Genomic DNA, 24,407 nt, shown 5'->3' on the forward strand with positions numbered 1-24,407 from the left:
TAAAAAAATATTAGAGACCTTAAAAATCAGTGTGAACCCATGAACTTGGTATTTACAGACCTATGCAAAACACTTACGTTCTCTGAAAGTCAGTTTTTGAACAAGTTTGTTCCACTTAAGTTTGGACTTGAGAGCTTGGAGCGCTATTCTAAATCCTGGGCTTACAAAAGAACTTTTACTTTCATTAATGCACTCTCTAGTGAATGCAGACCAGTTTGTGTGTAAAGAACTGAAAATAACGGTCACCAGGTACATTCAAGGAAGGTCCTTTTGACCACCACAGCCGTTTTTACCTGAAAGCTGTTCAATTAAAATCTCCTGCTGCTTTTACAGACCGCTTTATTAAACCGCGCCGGAGGCGGTTCAATAGCTTTTCTGAGTACCTACACGCGATTTTTAAACTTTGTCTGCAGGAGGAGTACCGTCAGCTGACTGAAGCGCTTTCTGATGCCGTTTTAACGATGAAACAGGGAGACGGCCGAGTTCCCTGAGCAGCTCGGCGCGGCAGAGAGGCTCTCTCTCAGCAGCCCTCGGGCTTTGCAGCAGAAGGTACTGCTTAGAACGGCGGGCTCAGCCCCCTCTCTGACAGCCGGGGGCTGGCGCCGGGCCGGAGGCCGTTCAGCGGGCCGGAACCCGCTGCGGCCGCCAGCGGGGCGTGCGCGCCCTCCTGCCCGCGCCACAAAGGAGCCGCTCCCTTTCAGCCGGCGGGCTGACTCTCGCCCGGCCGCTGCCGCCCGCGGAGGGCAGGACCGAGCTGCCCGTCCCGCTCAGGGGACGAGCGGCCGGCGGCGGCGGACAGACCCCCGCCAGCCCTCCCACACCCGGGGCCAGCGGCCGAGGGACGGCCGAGGAGCCGCGCGCCTGGCGGCCTCCCGCCCAGCCCCTTACCACGTGACGGCCGACCCCTCCCCCTCCCTGTGGCCGCGCGGCGTCGCTCTCCGGGTATTTGAACCGCGCTTCCGCCATCTTCGCAGCGCCCAGTCACCGGAGGGAGCGACGCGGAGAGAAGCCTCGGGAAAGGTAACGGGGTCGGGGCGTCCTCCTCTCTCTCTCCCGGCAGCGGGCGGGGGGAAGCGCGACCGCTTTAAGGAGCGTGAGCGGTGGGGACGGCGGTCACCGTTAGCTGCCGCCCAGGAGCGGGGGTAGGGGGTGGGTTGGGTTGCGGCGAGGCTGGGCCCGAGCGAGCGTTGCGGCCGCGGTGCCCGACCTGTGCCGCGTCCTTTCTTCCCCTCGCCCCTCGGCGTGGGAGAGGTAGGAGGGCAGGAGCCGCGCTCAGCGCCGTCCCGGCCGAAAGGGCGGGAGAAATCCGGGAGGAGAAACAGCGCGGGGCCTCCGACGGCCCGAGTCGGCGGGGGGGGAGGGGAGCTGCTGCGCGCTGCTCAGTCATGGTGGCCCACGGCGGGGAGGGCGCGTCAGGCCCGCTGGCGGGGGCCGGGGGGGTTAGGCCGGGGCCCGGCCGGGGGAAGGCCCCCGCTGGGGAGCCCCGCGGGACTTGCTCTGGGCTCTCCCGATCGGCAGGTCGGCTCTCGCGAGGGGCGGGTTGGGAAGGCCTTTCCGTGGCGCGAGGCTGGGGTCGGCCCGCGCAGGGGCGTCCGTTCGGGGGCCGCGGCCTCGGCCGCTCCCTCCGTTTTGGAGCCCGAAAGCCGAAGGGGTGCGGCGGCGGCAGCAGCCTGCCGTTATGGGGCTTCAGGGGTGGGCGGGGAGGCGCTGCCGCCATTACCGCGCGCGCTCCCGCCGCATGTGGGGAGACGTGGAAGGCGCTTCCTGCCCCATGAATGGGCCCGGGACCACGCGCGCCGTAATGCCGGGGGGGGAGGGGGGGGGGGAGAGCGGCGGCGTGGGCTGAGCCCCGGCCCCTCCGCCGGCGGCGCTGAGTGGCGCGCGGAGCACGCGCCTTAGGAGGCGGTTTGGGAACTGGAAACGGCGCCCGGCCCCTTCCGGCTGGGCCTTGAATCGGCTCGCCTGTTGTGAGCTCACATGCTTCCATTTCCCCTGCAGACCCAGCATGGCCGCCCAAGGAGAGCCCCAAGTGCAGTTTAAGGTAAGGGAGTGGTTTAGTCGTTTGTTGGTTTTTGGGTTGTTTTTTTTTCCCTTCAGTAGGAAAGTAGCACGAGCGACTCTCGAGTGCCGACGTGGATGGTAGGTTTGGTTTTGAAGTGCTGGTCTTCCCTTAACGGTGCCGTTAGTTTGTTGTTGTGCTGCATATCACTGGTACAAAAAGATTCCGTTGCACCGTGTCAGTCTGGTGCTATTTGTAGTTTGGTGTAATAAATTTTAGTGATGCTTTGCCTACAGAACGATTTTAAAATTTCAGAAGTGAAGCTCACAGCAAAAAGTGCTTAGAGTGAATTGGAATAGTCTGTTTTCTATTGTGTATTAATTGTTTAGGGAAGAAAACTTAAAATGTTTTGGAACAGCATTTTGTGGTGTTTTGTGTGTGGGTGGCTTTTTTTTTGTTGTTGTTATCTTAACAGTCAGAAATCCTTAAGACTGCTTCATGGCAGGTTGTTACTTGTGTTTCTTACCATGCTTGGCTAGAATGTTCCAATTGTTAGTAGTGCAGTTGTTTGGTGGGGTTTTGGGGGGGGGGGTTTCAGTTGTAAGATTACAGTGGGTTTCTCCAGTTTGGGTGCTTAAATGAGTTGCTCTCTAAGTGTGGTCACATTCAGGTTGAAAACTCCAGATATTCTTAATTCAGTCACTTGTAGTTTAGCAGAACCATATTCACAATGCATTGTAGCTTTCAGCTACAGGAACTGGATAAGTGTGGCTAGAGTTAGAGCATGATAGGCTTAACAAATTAGATCCCAATACAGTGAGTCATTGGGAATTCAGTCTTTTGTTTACAGCATCTTGTAGGACTAATGTCTTTGTAGTAATAATTTTTATTTACACTAAAACAACAAATAAATGTCTCTAGAAGTGTATTGCTCTGACTTTTTTGCCTTTATCTATCAACAGCTTGTCCTGGTTGGTGATGGTGGTACTGGTAAAACAACATTTGTAAAACGTCATTTGACTGGTGAATTTGAAAAGAAGTATGTAGGTATGTCTGAAGAAATGTTTGAGATACATGTTACAATTAGAAGTGCAATTCATGACTTGGTAACTGCACTGCTTTTTTTTACCACTATAGCAACGCTGGGTGTTGAAGTTCATCCTCTGGTGTTCCATACTAACAGAGGCCCTATTAAATTTAATGTATGGGACACAGCTGGCCAAGAGAAATTTGGTGGCCTGCGAGATGGCTATTACATCCAAGGTAAGATGTGTGTATATGTGGGAATATTCTGTACCTTTTACAGTTCAATCTTTAATTCTATTCATGTTGGCCACTCTGAAAACTGTCAGTGTGGCTTGCAGTGATGAGCTGGTTTCTGCGTCTTCAGACTCCTCATGTAGCTTCATGTAGTGATAATTTTCTTTGCTAGGCAACTTGTGCTGATGTAGGAGTATTCTAAGATTGTTTCAGTATGCTATTGCAGCCTTTGATATTAACGAAAAGTAATGGTGCACCTTAAATGACAAGATCTTGCTGATGGAATTCAGTGGTTAAGAGATGAAAGTATGTGCTTCAGTTAGTACAAGCTTATATCTGTGTTAACGTACTGTGCTGAGGCAAGAACTTGGAACACACAAACTGTGAGATTTTTAGATACGATGATGTGGTACATCTCCATCCCAGAGTCTAGTTGTCTTTCTAGAGAACTACTGATAGTGTCCCTTACTTCTGGTTGGCGAAGCTCTGTTCTGTGTGTACTTTAGTCACTTGCATATCTTTAAAATTTTGCAAGGGATTATTGGAGTTCAACATTGTTGCTTTTCCTTTAGAAGTATCAGGATCGAGTCAAGCCCCCGTGTTCTTTGAAAAGCTGTTTGGACAAGAGCATCCTGAGATGTGGACTACAAGCTCTCAACCTACCTGAAAGCTTCAGTGTCTGAGATTAGCTAAATAGGTGTTAACTGATTTCTGTCAAATATTTGTGTAAATCAAAGTGGACTTTTGTAATCCTTGCATATTCTTCTACCATGCAACAGCATGTTACTCAGCGGGACAGTTGCACTGATAAAACTAGCTGGTGTTTAAGATTGGGCACTAAAGATGTGAGATGACATGGTCGTGGGCTGAGTTCTGTGGGTTTGTGTGTTGAACTTGCTAACAGAAAATGGCCTCTTGGAACTGTGAAGCTGAGAGGGAAAAGTTAATGCAGACACTTACCCTAATGTGTGATTTCTATGGGTACCTCTTCTGTCTCCCATCTTACAAGCAAGTGCTTACTCTCCTGATGTAACTCTTGACTGTTCTTTTCTTGCAGCTCAGTGTGCCATCATAATGTTTGATGTAACATCAAGAGTGACTTACAAGAATGTACCTAACTGGCACAGAGATCTGGTACGAGTATGTGAAAACATCCCTATAGTGTTGTGTGGCAACAAAGTGGATATTAAGGACAGAAAAGTCAAGGCAAAATCCATTGTCTTCCACAGGAAGAAGAATCTCCAGGTATGTTTGCATGGGTTTGTAGGAATCAAATTTGTTGGGTCTGTTGATTGCAGTTGGGTTCTACACAGTAATCGAGTGTTCTGCCTTTGTCGCTACAGGCTGTAATACTTCAACTTTACATCCTATTGGCCGTTTGAACCTAACTTCAGGGAAAGGGGAGGTGATGATGTTAAAGATGATCATCACTGGTCTTTAGCAGAAGCTATGATAAGTTCTTAAAGAGCTTGTGTGCATTTGGCTTCCACTGCTCAGAATTTCATCAGATGACACAGAAGTGAGACTAAAGTAGGTCAAGTCATAGGAAAAAGATAGATGCACTGTTGCCTCCTGGAAGTTCCATCTGAGATCAGATTGGATCCCTTGCTTTTCAGTTACCAATTTCTGCCTATTTGCCTGAAACTGTACACTTCTAGACACTTATAACTGTTTCTGAGAGCATAAACAGAAGTCATGCGGTCAAAAAGAATACTAAGGTAAAAGTAGAGTTGATTATGTACATGTTAATGTTGATATGGCCTAAATATCAGTTAGATATGTCTGTCTGTTTTTTTTCTTTAAATAATGTATAATATGTACTTTTTTTTTGCAGTATTACGACATTTCAGCTAAGAGTAACTACAACTTTGAGAAGCCTTTCCTCTGGCTTGCTAGAAAGCTAATTGGAGATCCTAACTTGGAGTTTGTTGCCATGCCTGCTCTTGCACCACCTGAAGTTGTTATGGACCCAGCACTGGCAGCACAGTATGAGCAAGACTTACAGGTAAGTGAGAAAGGGCACGAAGGCCAAATGATCACCTGATAAATAGTGTTTGGACTCCTGGGGCAAATAACTGAAGAACAGTTCTTAAGTGTAACTTCTTTGTTCCAGATTGCTCAAACCACTGCACTGCCAGATGAAGATGATGACCTGTGAGGGATGAAGCTGGAGCCCAGCGTCAGAAGTCTAGTTTTATAGGCAACTGTCCTGTGATGTCAGTGGTGCAGCGTGTTTGCCACTTTATTATCTAGCTGAGCAGAACATGTGCTTAATCTTTGGGATGCTGAAAGAGATGAATGGGCTTCGGAGTGAATGTGGCAGTTTAAAAAAAAAAAAAAACAAACAAAACAAAATGGAAAAAAAAAAACCAAAACAAAAAACTTCATATTTTGGACCTGCATATTTAGCTGTTTTCTGGACTGCAATTACTTCCCCTTTTGAGTTTCAAATATAAGACTGCTGCAGTCACATCAGAGTTAAGAGTGTTAAGTGGTAAATCTTGTTTCTGTCATTCCCATTCTTTTTTGTTTAGATAATAAAGTTGTATTTCAAGTATCTCTAAGCAAGTGAACTTTCATGCATTGTTAGGAAAACTCTTCAAAGTGTCTTCTGTTCTTCAATTGAGGCTAATACTTGGTTGTCTACTGCATTTCTCATTCTCTGTTCTCCTTTTCCTTCTTGCTTCTCATGTTATGCTCCTCTTGCTAAATCAGAGCTAACAGTTAACCCTTCCTTGGTTTCCTGAAGCATATAAGTAAAGCACCTGAGGAAAGCTGAACTAACTGCCAGGTAAAACTAAAGCATTGAACACTTGACTGGTAAGTGTGACTGGATCAACATTCCCATGCAAATGGGAATGTTTGTGGTCTGCAGGGTATCGTGAGAGAAAAGTGTGTAGTTCAGCTTGCATATGCTACCATTAGATACAGTCTCTCAACTCTCTAACTTTTAATATGTTTTACAACATGCCTTCACAGAGCTCTGTATTTTTAGTAGCCAGAAACAAATGGCATCTAGGTCTGTTAGGTGACTTAAAAGCTGTATCTTTGCATGGAACATCATTCAGTAGAGCTATAGCTGATTAAAACAAACTCTCTCTAAGCATCTTAAAATTCACTAACTAGAAAACAGCTGTAGTTTGAGCTAAAAAGCTCTTGGCTACAAAACAGCATATTAACTACAACCACATTTATATAAATATCTAGACTTTACTGTAACTGCACCAAGTTCTTAATTTGAAACTAGCGTATTACAGCACAAATGGTGGAAAATGTCAACTTTTAACACTATCTTGTAGAGATTAATCTTGGTCAATATTAGTACTGCTAGTAAACAAAACTAAGTTTAAGATACCATTTTTCAGTAGTGTTTGAGTACATGAAGCCTTGAACTCTTCAGTTTTGTATTTTTGGTTTCTTAATAAAGTGGAGCATTTCATTTATTCCTTTTAACTTGCATGTTTGTGTACATAACTCCTCCTTGAATATTTAACTATTCAACTATTCTGGTACGTGGTTACAAAAACTGTGGACTATGATGATTACTTCTGCAATACTGTTGTAAAGGAATATTTTTTTTTAAGTTGATGCAAGTTGGAGTTCTGTGGTTTTGGGTTTTTTTTGTTATTGTTTTGTTTGGGGGTTTTGAGGGGGGTTTGTTTTGGTTTTTAGCTAGTCAATGAGAAGCTGAGTTGTGGTATTTAGGACCTGAAACTCATTAATGAAAATAAGGAATGTCATACACTTGGTTTGTAAAAAGACAAACTCCCACTTAACATTCCATTGAATCTTGCTGCATCATCTTGCTTTAGCTTCATGTTGTAGGTTCTTGGCTGTAGTGTTTACTAATTTACCTGTGCATATCTTGGTTAATACTGCTAGCTTGACTATCTGCTGCTGCTTTACTAGGTGTGGTAGCTTTTTTTTGTCTTCAAGCTGTCTCACTTCTGAAAACGCAGATTGGTTTAGAAAACTTCAGTAGTCCTGCAGTATTGACATGCCTTAAGAAAAAACAGCAGCACTGAAGTTAGATTTGTATTGTTTCATAGTGTGTGTATTGTTACCTTTACAACTCAGATGCTACACACAAGTACTAGCCTTAGTATGAGTTGCTACAAAACAGCTGAAAAGATTTATAAAAAGTGAAGTAGTTGTTTAAGGACTAGTATAACTGCTATGAGCTTTGCTTTGTAATCTTCAGTGTTACTTCCAAGTCCACAAAACCTCATCTCTGAAGTAGGCAGTAATACTAGTCCTGCTGTAAAGTAATCTCTTCAACTTGAAATGTTTTGGGAGTGGAATTAAGTCCACTTGCTGCTACAGCATTATACTTGGTTTGTCACGTTTGGTTCCTGTTAATTGTTGATTATAAATAATGCAGGTAGTCGTAATTTGCATGTGCAGATTCCTCAGTTGAAGTTTAACTGTAACACTTAGAAGAAGTTTTTCACTAGTTGGGGTTAGGGAAAATAATTTTATCTATTTAGTCAAGTAATGAGGAAAATAAAACTTGCGCTGTAAGAACCTCTGTACTAAATAGTCACATCAGTCTGTATTAGAGCTCTACCATTATTAGGACTGAATTGATGACTGAAGTCCTTCAATGCAATACCTACTTTGTTTTACTTGCTTGACTGCTGTATGGTTAGATCAGATTGATTGTAGGAGTTCTACTGTTCCCTACACACTGTTTTGAGTTTTCCAACACTAAGATCTCTGGTTTCAGATTGGTTTTTAGTAACTTGTCATTACAGACCATGCTCAGCTTTAAATTTTCAAAAGCAGGATGAGGTGCTGGGCCATTTACTGTTCCTAGTTTGTGATAAAGCTGTGAGTTTTTAAGTGTCCAAGCCTAGAGGGTTGTATTAAAAGAGTAGTTGGAGAACTAGTGCATGTGCAAAATAGGTAAGGCAAAAGCATGAGTTTGAGAAACTGTCAGAGGAAATGTTTTGCTACTTCTCACTGAACCTTTAAATGAAGGAGTATTAAAGGCCTCCTTAGGAAAGCTAGGGTTGCCCTTTGGCTCTTTCAGGATTTCAACAGAATCTTTAGAAACATCAGAGAACACTACTCTGCAACAACTGGAAACCTGGATGCCAAGAAGGTTGAAGTCTGCCCTTTGTGCTTGCAAGTTACAGTACAACAGAACTTGTCTTTGTCTTTTTCCTTTAGAAATAGTTCTGTTGTGTTGCTAATACAGTCTTAGTCTAAACTAGTGGAGAAAACAGTGCTGAGACAAATTGTTCTGCCTTCACCTTCCTAAAACAGAAATACACAGTTTGATCGAAGCCAGTTGTTTTCCTGACCTGAATTTGTAGTGCTGGTCACTTCCTCTTGCCTGAGTTTTGCAAACAGTTGATTGGGCCCACTTAAACCAGGATTGATAGCTTTTCAGTTACTTTTAAGAGATTGCTAAATCTGCTGCTTTGATCAGTTTGTTTTTACATGGGTGCATTTATTTATAGGCTGGTTTTGTGTGAGTATGTGTTGATTTTTTTTTTTTTGCACTGAGCTGAAAAGTTTGCCTTGAAGAAGCTTCTTATTTCTAGTGCAAGCTGCTCTATGAGCATCCTATGAAGGAGTTGTTCCTTGCATGTGTCCTGTAATACTTCTGAGCCTCTCTGCAAGTGGCCAAAATCGGGAAACATTTTCAGCTGGAGACTTGTGTTGAGAGAATATGAATGACTATGCTGTCCTAGGCCAGTAGTTTTTTCAGACAACACCCAGGTCATGATACTGGAAACAGCTGTAGTGATTCTGAGTCTTCATTGCCCTCTGGCTTGTTGGTAACTGTCCTTGTGGTGCAAGCTATTGCCTTTCCAGCAAAGAGGGTAAAAAAAGACTGGTTCCTCTTTCTGATTCAGAGCTTGCTCAGCTGCCTGACAAATAATGTAAAGGTAAACTTGGAAGAATTTTATGCTTGAAAGGAAGGCTTAATATGATAACCTGTTTAACAGACTTAGTGGGACTTACTGATGAGCCAAACCATAGCCTCTTGATATATCTAGTTATTGAATGTTGAGACATAAGGCATGTTATTTATACGTAGGCTCTAGCACAGAGCCTGTATCTTCTCAGGTTACAGATTTGAGCATACAAGGCAAATGCTTTTGATTGGGTTATGTGGGTAGTTCTCTTCTAGTTCACGAAGTGAACAGATTGTTCAGTGAGTGAATGACACTTTACCAAAATGCTGGTGTTCTACAAGCTATATCACTGAAATGGGCCAATGCTCATATGGGGGCACTAGTTTAGTATAGGAATAGGTTGCTTGATTTCTATTTTATTTTGGGTAGTCATAGTTGATTTCTGTCTTGCTGAGATCCTGGAATTCTGTCATTAAAAGAATCAGCTTCCCATATTTCTACTACTGGCTTGGAGGGGGGAGGGAATTGAAAATATGAGGACAAATTTCCCCAAATAATGTTACAAACAGAATTTCATGTAACACTAACAAAATTTTCATGTTTGATCCACTATCTCTGAAGTAATGGTTTTCATATATTTAATGTTAGTATTCAGAATTGAATTTCATCAGTATAGTTCCAGGTTACTAGGAGGCAATGAGCTGGGTTTACTCTCGGTTGCCTATTTCCATGTTGACACTTTATTAATAAGGACTGAAAAGGGCAGCTAAACCAAAAACTCTTAAGTGTAAAATAGACAGTCATAAACAGGAAGCTCATAAGGTGGTTGTGATCAATAACATCCAAGAAGAAAACTAACCAGTGTCCTTCCTGTTACGATTGTCTGAGTGACAAAATCACTGATTAAACTCTGAAGCATCAGGATCTTTCTAGATCTAGCTATTTAAGTGTTCTGTACAAAGTGTTAAGCTAAAGATAGCAAATCAAGTGGCTAATATAAATGGTTCTTGTTTGCTTTGAATTTCTTTTTCAGGTAAGAGCTTGCATGAGCCAGTACCACAGTCTGATTTCCCAGTTGCAATACTAATTCCTATTGCTACTACTTTATAAGCTTTTTCACTGGACAAAACTGGTGGTAACTTGCTGATGACTCTTTTTTGCATCTTGGTGACTTTTGAAAATAGTGCTGGAGGGAAGCAATGTGTATTTTGCTTATACTGAGAATATAAGAGAAAGTTAATTTTCCTGTCAGGCTGTTTTGATGGATTATGCAATAAAAAAATTTGTTAAAATTTACATATCTCAAGTTGGGTTTGCAGGGCAAGTATTTAGGGAAAGAGCTCAAGCCAAAGAGGTTTGTTCCATTTATAAATAAAAAGGTGGGTGACAATAAACAGAAATCTGTTTGTATTTTTTGGCATTATTCATTGCCTCTTGATTCTGCATCTAGTATTTTTATTTCTTATTTGTGTCTGGATCTCTTGTTTTACTTGAATACCTAAATTGATGTCTAGTTATAAAACTTATTTCAAACTATAGCAGGTGAGTACAGTAATTCTTCAAATATTATGTATAGAAGAGCTGTTTGAGACAAGTTATCTGCCAGTCAGAAGTGCAGAAGGTGTTGCCATATGTGTGAGGCTTAAACCAGATGGAAGACAGTAGTTCTCGGCTCACTAGCTGAATAAGTCTGATATAGCTTAAAAAAAATCTTTGCTATGGAGATGGTTACTTGCTATGGTTACTGCATAGTTCTTGTCTCTCGCTAGCAAGTAGACTGTGTAGCATCTGAGAAGATGGTAATCCCAGGCTGGAATGAAACTTCGACGGGAGCTCCATGAGGAATGCTGTTGTGGTACCAGTTTTAGCCGCACGGTGGGGCACACCGTCTGCGTAGCTGCTTTGCTCGAGTGAGGTGGTGTTAAATTGAAATGTACCTGTTGGGGTTGCACAAGTGTCGTGTATTCAAGAAGGAAGGAATGTGGATGCTGTAAGGTTTCTTAACAGTAGCAAATGGCTATAGTGCATGTGCAGTAGCAGATGCTAGTTGATAAAAAAATTTAAAATGGAGCAGGTAAGAGTTATTTTGTACAGTGTTTCCGTTTGTTACAAAATAAGATAAATATAATTGGACTTTTAAAAGGGCTATTTTGTCTTTAAGTTAAATCCACTAAGAGTGTGAAATAGACCAAGACAGTGAATTACAGGAGGATTTTTGTCATCCTAATGCTGTTAGCATAGCAAAGCTTAGGCACTGCCATCACATACTTCCTCATTTTTTCCTACTCTTCAGCAAATGTAGGTTAAAAAAAAAAACCAAACACCAGAGCTTACTATATGGAACCAGTCAACATCTTGATAATTGAAATTGAATTAAAGTATAACTTTATCTGGAAAAAAACCCCATCTGTGCATTAAGTGCTGATCACCTAACCTTGATGCAAAGCAAAAATCTGGTGAGGAATATGCAAAAATCAGATCTAGTACAGTACTGTGTCATGTAATTCATAGTTTGATCTTGTAGTCAAGTTACAGTATGAATAATGAAACAAATCGAAAGCTTGAAGGATAGGTGCCTGGAGTATTATAGTTACTCTTTTGCTGTAAAGAGACTGTAAATAAGGGAGAAAGATGTTTTTCCACTCTGACCTTCAGACTTGAAATTAGGATGGCTGGAAGAACTGCTCTGTGACAGTTTAGTTATGCTGGAGAATGCTATCTTTAAAAAGTTCCTCAAATACATTCTGCATATTTCATAGGTGATAAACTGCATCTGTGCTGTCCAGCTGAGGTCCCTGGTTCAGAGTGTGGAATAAGCAATTGACTGACTATTTACACAGACAAATTCCTCGCTGATGTAGTAGTACTCATGGAACTAATGGCAGCTATCACAGGAGATGCCCAGGCAGTGCGGCACAAAACCGAAGTGGCATCTTTGGAAGCATAGCCTAGACTGTTGATAAGAGAAAGCAACAAGCAAAATGTTGCATTAGGCAGTGAGATGACACCTCTGTTGTGAATGGCTGCACCTGTGAGAAGGAATATGAAGGAAAAAAGCAGGAAGAAGAAAGCATACACACAAGTTGGGCCACCAGAAAAGGTATGGAGAACAGATGAAGACAGACATAAATTATGACTAGAGAACAAAGTGCTTATATGCTAATAATGTGATAATGATTAATGCAACATTCCAAAGCATAACTAACTAGTAGCAATTATACTTAATGGAAGTCTGCTATTAGATATCAAACTAAATAGAAGAAAGCAGTAGGGGGAAAGAAAGATGACGATTGGAGAGGGAGGGGAAATGCCAAAACTCTCCTGGCAACTGAGAACTTTGCTAGATGGTTCTCCACTACAGAGAATTTAAAATAAGACCAGCTTGGTATCCAATGAATTGCAAGAACTCCCTGTACCCATGCATGAGAGAGGCTGATCACAAACCTGTGGAAAGCACTTTAGATAGCGCTGATGGGGTGTCATAGCAAAAAGCTTTAAAGAGAAGAAATGAACATAACAGAAAATAATTGGGTTTGTGCCATCACTAATCATTGTGCATAGGTCAGTTGACTTTACTAGAACTTCTGTGATTTAAATGGAAGCTGCCTGAGAAAATCTACCTTAGCACCCTGCAACTTGAAGATTACTTGTCAGTTAGAGCGTTTTGCCGCTTTCTTGTAGGTGAATAAGTTGGGGTTTTCCAGGTCAAGTGTTACTTCAGTAAACAGCAGGGACCTTTATTAACATGTAAAGGATAAATATGATTTAGACATGTAACGTATTCTGCGTTGCAGTCTGAAAGACTTACACCCTGGGGCAAGCATTTTTCCATTACTTGTTTTATTACTCCTTTCAGTTATTTCGGCTGACTACTTTTGCAAGTGCTCTTCAAGTGCTTTTGGTAATAGGCTTTTAAAAGGGTAGGTGTTGTCTTTTTGATATGTGTGGATACAGTGCCTTTTACAACTAAGACCATGTCCTGACCTGGAAGCTTCAGTACAACACATGAAACAATACTTTTATTTTTAATGTAAATCTTCTATATCAGCCTTGAGGAATAAATGTAAATGAAAACATATAGGTATAAAACCTTCTCTTCTGCCTTTGTAAAACTGATAGAAGAAAGTAATGCTATCTGCTTGGGTTAATTATGCTTTCAAAATTTATTTGTATTTTGGTTGCTGTTGACATCTATTGAGTGGACATTTGCTACTAGTGGTTTACCGCTAGCAGAGGACTAATGCTTTTATCTGCTCTGAGCAATGGATAAATCCTACTTGTAAATACATAGCATATATCACTGGCTATTTAAAATCTGACATGGTAAGTTTTGTAATGCTATTTTCACAAGTACTGGCTTGACTACAGAACTGTTTTTCTCATTTAATTCTACAGATGTGAATGTTGATGTGGTAGATATTCCTTGATGATTTTGTCTCCTGCTCTTCATCCCAGGTGACTTTGCATGTGCTAAAAATGGTTTAGAGCCCAAGAGAAAGAAGGGAAACAATCTCTTGAAAAATCAGTATTTCTCACTAATTAAAAAGGATCTGAAGAAGGTCACATCAGTTGTCTTTAGCTGCAAATGACATCTGAAAATGACAGTTAAGGAGCCTATGAAAATCACCAAGACTGACAAATCCTCTAGAAAAAGAAAAGGGATTTTTTTGATCTCCATATGATACCCATTTTCATAGTCAAAATCACATTTTGAGTGGTTGATTTTATTTTAGTTTGCTTTCCTCCAGTATGCATTAAGAACAGGAACAGATACAAATGGGACTTTTTTCTTTTGTTTATTGTTTTGAAAATGTGTTTTTAGCCAGTTCCATGATTCCAGGGTGTGTCTTGTGATTTCAGGATCTTTGGGATGGCTGTTGCAGCCAACAGATGTAAGTGATTTCTCTAGTCAGATTATTAAGCATTACAGCAGAGTGAGGAACAAACCAATAGGAGTCACAGTGGTCAAGAGAGTGCATGGAAGAGAATTTATGCTAGGGTTTGGTTTATGTATTGACCTTCTATCAATGGAGAGCTAAAACTCCAAAGACTCAGTATCTGAAATTGCGGGGCTTAGTCTGGATCTTAATTCTGGAATTCAGTTTTCATGCTTTTAATTAATGGGTTGCATATCAGATTTGATGACTCTTCAGATCTTAATAAGAGTGCAGATTTGGAAGCTACTGCCAACATTTTAGCCGGTGCTCTGATTTCTGCTTTTGCCACTTAGACCTAAAGTAAGAAACTACGGAAGACGGGAACTGTGTTATTCCCCATAGAATGAAAAGTCTTTAATATGTACATCTATAATAGGCTCAGATGTTCTTACTGAGAAGTAATTTGCAGATTGGCTTCTGGGTGTATTCTCCATTTGTGCTAGTAAACTTTTTTCACAAAGCAATTGAATGAAACTTTCATGGAGTTGCTTTTACCCAGAAAAGCAAGAGAGAATTAAGTAAGATTGTAAGAGAAAAACTGGGACAAATTCCAAAGGCGAAACTTTATCATGGTGAAATACTTCTGAATTAAGAAAATCTGACTACCTGAATGACACCAGAAAATATGCGGTTACAGGCACTGGCTTTTGGCAAATAAGATTTGGCTTAATCACATAAAAAAGAATTTGTATAATGTTTTATTTATACAATTACCCAATTTTATGTAAGCTTGATGTTAAGGCTCAGATAATCAAAGATTTGATTAAACTAAGTCTTTGGGATTTGCACAAAAGCCTAAACTCTTTTGCAAAAAATCAAATGTTTTCTTCAGTGTATGGAGTAAGATGTTAAAGGCACTACCACAATACAAAAAAAGTCTAATGAACAGGATGATACAGTAAATAGACAATAAAGAGTAATCCGATAACCATTAATTAGTAATTGGGACCTCATCCAAAGAAAACTTAAATGTATAATTTGCTGTTTGATGTTATTGACTTGCTTACTTGGTCTTTGAATCATCAGGCTCTTAATGTTTTCTTTCAGAAAGAAGATATAAATTAAGTCAGCTTAGCATTACATATAAAGCATGATAAAAGTATTTTCATCTGATAAGCCCTAAATTTTATTGCCAAAAAGCTGTATTTTGTTTTCTGGCACTGACCAGCAATTTCTCATTTTCTTAATTGGAAAAATATTTTTCCATGATAGTGTTAGCCTTGTTGAATTAGCTCCAGGGTTTTTGTTTGTTTGCTTTTTCTTCAATCTGAACTGTTCAGTTTGTCCTTTTCAGTATAATCAACTCAAAGAAAACTTCATGCAATATTTTCATGAATGTGGTCTACTTTCTGACTAATGTTGCCAAAGGATGTGTCCTAGGGACCAGAGTCACACAGTGGCCACTGCCACCCTTTGATCATCTTTTGTCAGTGTTGTGGTTTAACCCCAGCCAGCAACTAGGCACCACGCAGCTGCTGGCTCGCTTCCCCACCCACCCAGTGGGATGGGGGAGAGAATAGGAAGGAAAAAGGTAAAACTCATGGGTTGAGGTAAAGACGGTTTAATAGGACAGAGAGGAAGAAAATAATAATAATAAAAGAATTGGAACATACAAAACAAGCGATGTACAACGCAATTGCTCACAACTTGCTGATGCTGACCAGTTAGTTCCCCAGCAGTGATCTGCCTGCCCTGCCCCCCTGCCTCCACCTGCCCCCCCACCAACTCCCCCCAGTTTATATACTGGGCATAATGTCACATGGTATGGAATACCCCTTTGGCCAGTTTGGGTCAGGTGTCCTGGCTGTGTCCCCTCCCAACTTCTTGTGCCCCTCCAGCCTTTTTGCTGGCTGGGCATGAGAAGGTGAAAAATCCTTGACTTAGTATAAACACTACTTAGCAACAACTGAAAACAGCAGTGTGTTATCAATGTTATACTGAATCCAAAACATAGCACTACACCAGCTACTAGAAAGAAAATTCTAACTCTACCCCAGCTGAAACCAGGACAGTTAGATGGCATTGTGCAAATAAGAACTGTAATGCCTGAAATTCTTCTACCTATGAAGCTTTTTTCATAGCTTTTGTGGTTCTTCATGCATCTGAGAAGCATCTGAGTTGCTCATCAGCAGCAATCTTTGTGCAGGTGGATTCCTACCAGAGTTGGGTGCCTAGTTAAGAGCTCATGAAATAGCTTGTTACATCACATTTGATAGCTGCTCATTCAGCACTATGTTGGTGCTAGTGAAAGTCACAACTCTGAGAAGCTGCACTTTATCAAGAATCATCCTCACATTAATCACAGTAATACAGATGCTAATAAAATCTGTATGTATTTGTAACTGTTTCTTATGCTAGTACAACTTCTGTTTCCCTCCCATACCATGCATTCTTTCAAAGGCAATACTAGCTTGTATAGCCTGGACAAAATCTTTATGCATAATCCTTTCCCATAAGGTCTAGAAGGTCTTGCTTTTATTCTGGTGTTTTGTTTTGTTTTTGTTTTTTTAATTGAAATTGTTCTTTATAATTCCTCAAGGGTTTTTGTGTGGATATTTCTTTTGCTATGTATTGGAAATTCAAATTTATTGTATTTCAGGATTTGCACTGATAATCTTAGTGTTGATGCTAGCCAAAGTTAATATTGTTTTAACTATGAGGAAAAAATGAGAATATACAAATACATCGGTGATCTCAGAAGTCACGGAATCATGGCAAAATACAGTTGGAATGGACCAAAAGAACTAATTTAGCTCATCATCAGGCTGCAAGGTGAGACTGACTGTTTTATAGTATCTCTGACCAGTGTTTGGCAAGCCTGTCCTTCAGGACATCCAATAATGCAGATTGCACAGCCCTTTCTAGCCTTCACTACATTGTTCTACACTAATACCAAGCCTTACTACCTCTTATTCCTCTGCAATGAGTGTGGCAAAACAAATTTGATTCTCTTCGTATGACCTTCTGTACTTCCTGGCTTGTCACTCCTGACCCCTCTTCTGCTGGTGACACCCCCCCACCCCAAGCACACCAAATTATTTTTCTCAGGAAGGACTTGCTTAGTCATCTGTTTCTTAACCTGCATATATGTAGTGAATTATTTGTGTGTTATATTGTGTGTAAATACAGAACACGCATCCATTCATGTTTATTATTTTGACAGTTGTTGCACCTAAGTTTGAGACCCAGAAGAGACTGTTGTTAGTCTAGGCAGTGTATGAACCTTAGAAATGATGGCTCTTTCCAGGGAATTTAAAGCCTATGAGTTCATTTCTGATTGATTGAAACCCCCCCAAAACAAAAACAAAAAAATCCCAACCCAACATCTTTCCAATAGGTGACTTGAAAAGGTAGATATGAAATAAAATTAAATTTTGTATTAGTTCTTAATGCAGAAATAAGTATTTGAGTTCTGTAGCTCAATAATGTATTAAGTATTGCACAAAGAGTAATAGAAGTGAAGCTGTAGTGAGCTTTGGCATAGTGTAGCAACCAAAACCGATTAGATCCTTGGTTATAATAGATCATGCTTGCTGGCCTGTGCCACCCACAGGTTTTTTTGTTTCTGCTACTATAAGGGCTACAGCCACGCTTTTGTTGTTAAGAAAACATATTCTTAATTTTAACTATACAACTTTCTTTTCTCTTTCTAATAAAAATGCACTTCATGCATGGTTTATTCTTTTCAAAGTTTCAATGTAAAGAGAAGCAACCAATGCTGCTGACCAATTTTTGCAGTCCTAGAGAAAACTTACAAACCGAAAAAAACCCCTTCTGTTAAATTTGCTAGCTATTTGGTTGGGAAAGTGCTAAAAGAAAAGGGACCAAATATTTACTACTTTTTTTTTTTAATGTTCAAAGAAAATGGGTACAAGGTACTTCCTACTGTTGTTCACTTGTAGGCATCCACAGTTTAGTACACGGTTAACATTTAAAAGAATGTTACAGAGATTGTAGCAAATGCTGTCTATGGAGAGCTTAGTATGGTAACATGAGATGATGACACATCTGCAAGAATAAACAGTTTTCAAAATAAGAACTAAAACCCCCCTCAGTTGTATATTTTGGGTTTGCTTAGAATTGCAGAGTCTTGAGTTATGCAAGCACAGGAGGCTGTGCAATTTCTCAGTTTAAACAAAACTTACCATAGACTAGATTTTCACTGGTAGTTAAGTATAGCCCTGATGTGCATTATCTAAGGGATAACAATGAAAAGGGGTGTGTAGTTGTTAAATGCCTGAGAACAGACGCCATGTAATTCTTCCAGCACACAAGAAAAGTGCTATAGTATGTTACCACAGCTGTATCTGCGCTACATCCCATGAGGAAAAGAGAGGATTTGTGTGCTGGGAATCTTAAGAAAGCAGGACTCAGCCTTTTCTGCCTCTTCCTCATCCTATACATCAATACAGATTAATATAACGATGATACTATTTAAAATAATAAATTGTTGCTTTTTTTAAACAAGCTGGCAATTTAAGCAACAATCTTCTGTCTTTGAGTGAGATTTGTATTTTCCTGCTTTTCTCTAGAACCAGGGAGTTAGTGTTATGTCTTTTAAAGTGAATCTTCCATAGTTATTTTGCCAATTAGTAATGCTTATCATCATGATTTTATTGTAATACACCAAGGAAGAACACAGGGAAGGAAACATATTCTTCAATCTGTTTAAGGGTGGTGCAGCTGGCAAATGATTTTTTCTTTTTTTTTTTTTTTTTCCTGTATGAAGATGTTATTAAGAATTTGTTTTGGGCAGCCTGGAACAATGGCCATCTTTAGATGGTGTTAAATCCTAAAAAAAAAGGAGAAAATTGTCTTTTTGAGGAAGAAAAGGACTTATTTGCTAAAATTGAAAGAAGCTGCTTCAACAGCAGTAGTTGTTTTAAATAAGCAAAACTTGTGACAATATGACGAATGTGCTGGAACTACTAATCTAAATATTAACCAATGTGCAGTATTTTGTTCTGGATAACCAGTTCACCTGGATGAGCAGTTCTCTTCAAATCACATAATTATTGCCTCCGTTTTAAATTTTTGTTTATGATATAAATTACCTACACTATAAAAATGAGAGCTACTCAACTACGTGCTAAGTCTTTTGAGATACCTAATAAAAGGCATGACCTACATACAAAATACTTCGAGAGAAATATTTTCAGCCAATTCACTCTACTGATCGTTTTTAGTTCCCTTCAAAGAAGAAATGAGAGGTTGGAAAAGGAAAAAACCCAACCCTTCAAACTACGGTGCTTTTAAGTACTGCTAAATGCAAGATGGACCTGTCTGTCATGATATGGGGATAGCTTCTTTTAAAAATCAAAGTAGAAGTTGTAGTCTTAGTGACTATGGGTTGAGCTGGTGTAGACTGAGCCATAGCTCCTTTGAAAGGCTGAAATGAGCCATACAATGGAAGAGACAGCTTTTAGTCTGCATTGCAGACACTGATACCCACAGCCTTTGAATACAGGAGATATAGCTAGTAGAAAGAAATGAGTTTTGAACTCTCTTACCTATAAGCTGTACTGTCAATTTAACTCTTGGTCCTGGGTGTTTATGTTTGTTTGAACTGTGGTAAAGTGGCTTCAGTTGCAGCCAGTTAAACCTTAGAATGGGGGGAAAAAGGGTAATGGAGCAGCTGAGGGTGCAGTCCCTGGCTTAGGAAGGTGTCAGACAGAGGTTGTGGGACAGGGATGTGCAAGTCAAAGAAGGACCAGGTGAATGACACTGATTGCTTCTCCATCAAATGTTGGGAGTGCAGTTATCAGCAGGGACAGGTTCTTTATCCTGTATTGTATTTCGTCCTTGTACAGTAACTAGAGGGAGAGAGGACTTTGTTCACCAAGCCCTTGACCTTCCTGTTGAGTGTGAGCACTGCAAGAGTTTCTAAACACGGTGCCAAGGTTGCTTTTGTAGGGAATATCTCAAACTTGGTCTGAGAGCTAGTGCAAGACCTTCCCATTGCTATAGTCCTGTCCAAGGCCAACTTCATAGGTTTAGGAATGACTTTTTCATCACCAAAGTGATGATAAAAAAAAACAACCAAAACTCTTCATTGGTATGGGCTCACAATTCTACATTGGAATAAGATCGTATGAAGAAAAGGTAATAAACTGTGTTAGAGGTGGCCCCTTTATCTGTGAAACTGCCTCTGCTTTAGAGTTCTGAGAGTAAATAATTTATACTCATTACAAAAATAACTGTGCTGGTATAAAGGTGTGTATTGACAAGGTGGAAAGTTTGGCGCAGGATCTTGTTCTGGTTCCTTGTAGGTGTGCAAATCTAATCCAATTGCACCTATGTACATCTGAGTAGTTCCAAGAGAGCTGGTAGAGTTGCCCTAGATGTTCCCTGTAGCAAAGGACAGCTGAATTAGTTTACAAAACTGTGGGGGGTTTTGTGTAAGTGAATTAAATAGTCAGCTCTACAACTACTTACCTTGGATGTCTGTAACAAGCCAGAAAAGTTAGCACTAAAATTTCAAATTTGAGTGAATGGGTGTTGATATATCAGCTGTAATCACCTTGTTAATAATTTCTATTACTGGCAGAGAAATAATTTGACCAGGGAGTCATTTTAATCCAGAATATTTATTGGTGTATTAGTAGAGACTATGATGTTAGAGTAGTTTTACAAAATCTAGATGTCAGATTTATTCTTAAAATACTCCTAAGATGTTTGTTAAAACATTTCAATCCCAATTATGTCCCAGCTCTCTTGTGGGAAGTTAATGATTCCAATGAAAACAAAGAAAGAAAACTGTATTACAGATTGTTTGTCTTCTGCAGCGTAAAACATTCTTTAAAGGATTATTCTCTCTGCTTGTATTTACATAGTTAGCAATAAAGATTTTTAACTTGAGGTTATTTTTCATTTCCTGGTAAATGTCGGCTACAGCGTTTGCTAATTTTCTGTTTCAATAATATAATCATCCTGCTGAACATGAGGTGAACTGGGAAAGCTGAAACTGAAAGTTAAGTTTAATTATTGCATGATAGGTCACACTCACATTGCTGTGAAAGTGTTGCAACCAACATATAACGACTGATCTTTTATGTTAAACCTTTTCCTTTGAAAGCCTCCCCCCCCCCCCTCAAAAAAAAAAAGGAAAGGGGGGGGAAAAAAAGAGAGAGAAACTTGGGGCATATAATTTCCCAGTGCTGTTTGCAAGCCTCTGATTGCTGCTACAGATCATCAGGCTTTCTGTTCTGTTTAGGGAACTTATTCTACCTGTCAGCAAATGTCCAAGCTCCCTGGCCTTTTTCTTGCTCTCTGCTTAAGTGGGACAGAAAAGCTAGAGGCCTTTCACGCACCCCCCCAGTACTGTAACGGGGGGGTTACAGCTTTCTCCTTCCTTACTCCCTTAGTAGGGCCCCAGGGCAGCAGGGTGGGAGAGCTGAGCTGGGGAGAAACCTCTCCAGCGGGCTCAGCGCCGGCTGCCCAGTTACCCAGCATATGCAGACCTTTGTGCTTTTATTGACATGCGAGTACTTTAAATGAATGTTATTTAATCCACAGGTTCTTCAAGAGCAATCCACTGTGATTGTTTGCCTTCAATGTGTTGGATCAGTTAACTCTGGTTTGCACGCTAGATGCCTGGTGCTGCCTCTGGTCTGCGGTGGGAGCAGTGTGACTTTTCAGATCAGGTTTCCAGAAGATCACAGGAATAAATTCGGAATTTGTTTCTGCAAATAATCTCCAATGTCTGGTTGCAATTTGCTGTTTCCACAGAAATTTTTGGCAGTGAACATGTTTGCTTGGATTCTCACAATTGTTTTGGTAAGCATATTCTTTCCCTTGACAGGCCCCTCTTGGCAAATATTTCAAATTCCTGTCTTTCTCTTTTTACATTTTAGCTTTTCTCAGGATTTTTGGTGACAGCTCTCTATTATTTCTAAGGGTGGCTCTACTTGTCAGTATGTGATGCAGAATTCCTCCTCTTCCTTCAGGATATAGAGGAGTTTGTGGCTAACAGTAAAGAGGAAGGAGTATAAAAAAACCTACAGGGAAATAAGCAAAAGTCAGACTGGTTATAACGAAGTGGGAAGCTGAATTTTTGTAGGAACTGAAATTAAAAATTTTCAAAATTATTTTGTTGTCCTAAATCAGTGTTACAAACAAAATACTCATTTTATTTCAATACTGAAATTTTTTAATGTTAAACTTTGGTGACGTTGAAGCATTCAAGCAGCATGAATGTCTTTAAGGTTTCCAAAATTAGTTGTGATCTCTTCAGTCCTTCGACCCTGGAGTCCCTTCTACTTGCCAGTCATCTGCAAGGAACTAGTTACCTCCAGAACCTTCAGAAGTCCAGTATACATCCGGGGAGCCAGCTGGGTAAATCAGGGCCACAGCTACTATCAGACTTGCTGGGCTTCCAGCTGTATAATCTCTATATAAAGTGTCAGTGGAAAACTGCTTCATCCTGAAAGTTACAATCAACTCTAGCCAAGAGTTTGGTGCAGAAGTTGTGATTAAGAAGTAGGCATGTAAGAGGGCTAATATACTGGAAGGAATAGAGCTAAGAAAAGGGACCAGGCAAATATAGGCTGATATAAGGACCCGAAGAGATGGGACCAAGAGTCATGAAGTGGATGGGAGGGGAGGGAAGGATAACTAGGTCAGAAGATAAGTCCTAGAGGGGCAGTGGCATGCGTGGAAACAGGAATGCATGATCACTTTTCTATAGATCAGTATCTCGTGTGTCCATTGATTTTAGGGAGATGAGCTGCATGAGTAAGCATCTGGGGCTGAAAATAAGATCTAATCTACTGACATAGCTTTTGGCAAAAGAAAAGGTAAATAAAAGAATTTGAATTTTGCTGATTGATAAGCACGGTCTGATTCTGATTTTTAGTTCCTGATCTTGCCTGCATCGCCTTTAAATGGCTTGTGTGAGAATAAAGAAGGGGTGGATATGGAAATGCAGGGGAGAGATGAACAGGGATGGAAAGCTTATCAAATTTTGTTTAAAATATTACTCTTTCAGTTTATTTCACTGAAAATAAAAAAGAACTTGGAGGGAACTGAAAAGAAAATTTTGCCATAGAGGAGAAGATTAAATGAAGAATATTACCTAGTCCTAGCTGCTGTTTCTCTTTTACATATAAAATGATGGTTAATATATGTGACATAGGTCAGAGTGTAATTAGGAGGTTCTTATAAAAATACTTATATGTCATTACGTTTTATTTAAAAAAATGGCCACTATAAAAGTATTTTCCTAGTTCTTTTACTTGTTCTGTTGTGTAACTTTGAGAAAATGTGTGAAATGGCTAATGCCTCAGTTTCCCCTTCTTGATAGAGACGTAGTAAAATTAATCCCTCAGAGTGCCATGTGATTTAAGCAATATTTTTTAAAGGTCACGCTTCTTTAGACAGACATACAGTCAGTTATTTTAATAAATAGATCTTAGTTTTCCTTCACAAATTTCTGTCCAAAACCTGTTTTATTTTTCTTAAGCATTTGACTTATGAACACTTGTTCTGGCTTTGATTCTTCTTTAAGTATGCAGATTGCTAAGAGCAGTAATCTCTTTTTGCTGAACCACATTGACTTATTTCCACTTGTTCCTAGCTGGCTGGTGTTAGGACCCAGAAAAGAGACAGCAGCAACGTGATATAAATAGAGTACCAGAATGGGACAAAGTTTGAGAAGAAAGCATGACATCACTCAGACTTGCTCTCCACCCAAAAAGATCTGGGATGGAGGTGCAAACGTGAGCTGGACAAGCGAGGAGTTAGCAACTCTTTTCAGCTCAGTTTCTGAGGAAATAGTGAGAGTTATATGCCCTATGTGCTATAAGGAAGTACATTTTCTTGCTAGCAGAACTAAAACTGGCTTCAGATCTCTGACAATGTGAAAGTAATTGAAAGGAAAAGACAACCATAGGAAGAAGGTTGAAAACAAGATCTTTTCTTTTTGGCACAGATTGTAACAGAAATACTTGACTTCTTTCCGTGGAACAGTACAACTTTCGGATCTGATGCACATTTCTTTTAATTTTCCTCCAAGCACGGTAATTTATTTATAGTTAAATGAAGAGATCAAAGTGTGAAGCAAGCAAATACTACTTAAAGGGTCTGGAAGGATATTTTGCCACCACTGAAGGAACAGACTTCTTGAACCTGCATGGAAAATGTCCCTTTTAATGCAAAAAGTAGCAAAGGAAAACTTATGATTGAAATCTTACAGGAATTTGATTTCAGTTGTACTTTTAACCTTAAATAGACCATGGAGAATTTATTATCTCTGCTCTGTTGTCATTATTCTTTGCTGATTTTATTTCAGTACAAATATCAGGTAATGTTCTTAATATGGTCACTATTGAGATATATTTGGATTCC

At 40.2% G+C, this 24,407-nt stretch overlaps 2 protein-coding genes across 3 annotated transcripts in view; both read left to right on the forward strand.

The window, feature by feature from the left end:
• Window positions 1-873: 873 nt before the first annotated feature.
• Window positions 874-6,702, forward strand: RAN (RAN, member RAS oncogene family). Its single transcript, XM_052796783.1, has 7 exons — window positions 874-1,020; window positions 1,999-2,041; window positions 2,962-3,046; window positions 3,137-3,262; window positions 4,317-4,504; window positions 5,094-5,264; window positions 5,373-6,702. The coding sequence occupies exons 2-7, from the start codon at window positions 2,006-2,008 to the stop codon at window positions 5,415-5,417; spliced, it is 651 nt and encodes a 216-aa protein (XP_052652743.1). The 5' UTR covers window positions 874-1,020; window positions 1,999-2,005; the 3' UTR covers window positions 5,418-6,702.
• Window positions 6,703-23,679: 16,977 nt separating this feature from the next.
• Window positions 23,680-24,407, forward strand: part of ADGRD1 (adhesion G protein-coupled receptor D1) — a 159,035-nt gene continuing 158,307 nt past the window's right edge. Inside the window, exon 1 of one of the 2 annotated variants that reach the window (XM_052797694.1) lies at window positions 23,680-24,363. In XM_052797694.1, coding sequence (XP_052653654.1) covers window positions 24,295-24,363 — 69 coding nt within the window. In that variant the 5' untranslated portion in view covers window positions 23,680-24,294. The remainder of the gene's footprint in view (window positions 24,364-24,407) is intronic. The other variant, XM_052797693.1, reaches the window with a different exon arrangement.

The sequence above is a fragment of the Harpia harpyja genome, chromosome 9 (genome assembly GCF_026419915.1).
Source record: "Harpia harpyja isolate bHarHar1 chromosome 9, bHarHar1 primary haplotype, whole genome shotgun sequence".
Taxonomy (NCBI): domain Eukaryota; kingdom Metazoa; phylum Chordata; class Aves; order Accipitriformes; family Accipitridae; genus Harpia; species Harpia harpyja.

What these genes read in the sequence shown, in the direction of transcription:
- RAN (XM_052796783.1), top strand. Translation starts at nt 2,006, where the DNA reads ATGGCCGCCCAAGGAGAGCCCCAAGTGCAGTTTAAG. An exon ending in AGATGGCTATTACATCCAAG is followed by an intron (nt 3,263 to 4,316) that starts GTAAGATGTGTG and finishes CTTTTCTTGCAG; the next exon opens with CTCAGTGTGCCATCATAATG. An exon ending in AGTATGAGCAAGACTTACAG is followed by an intron (nt 5,265 to 5,372) that starts GTAAGTGAGAAA and finishes TCTTTGTTCCAG; the next exon opens with ATTGCTCAAACCACTGCACT.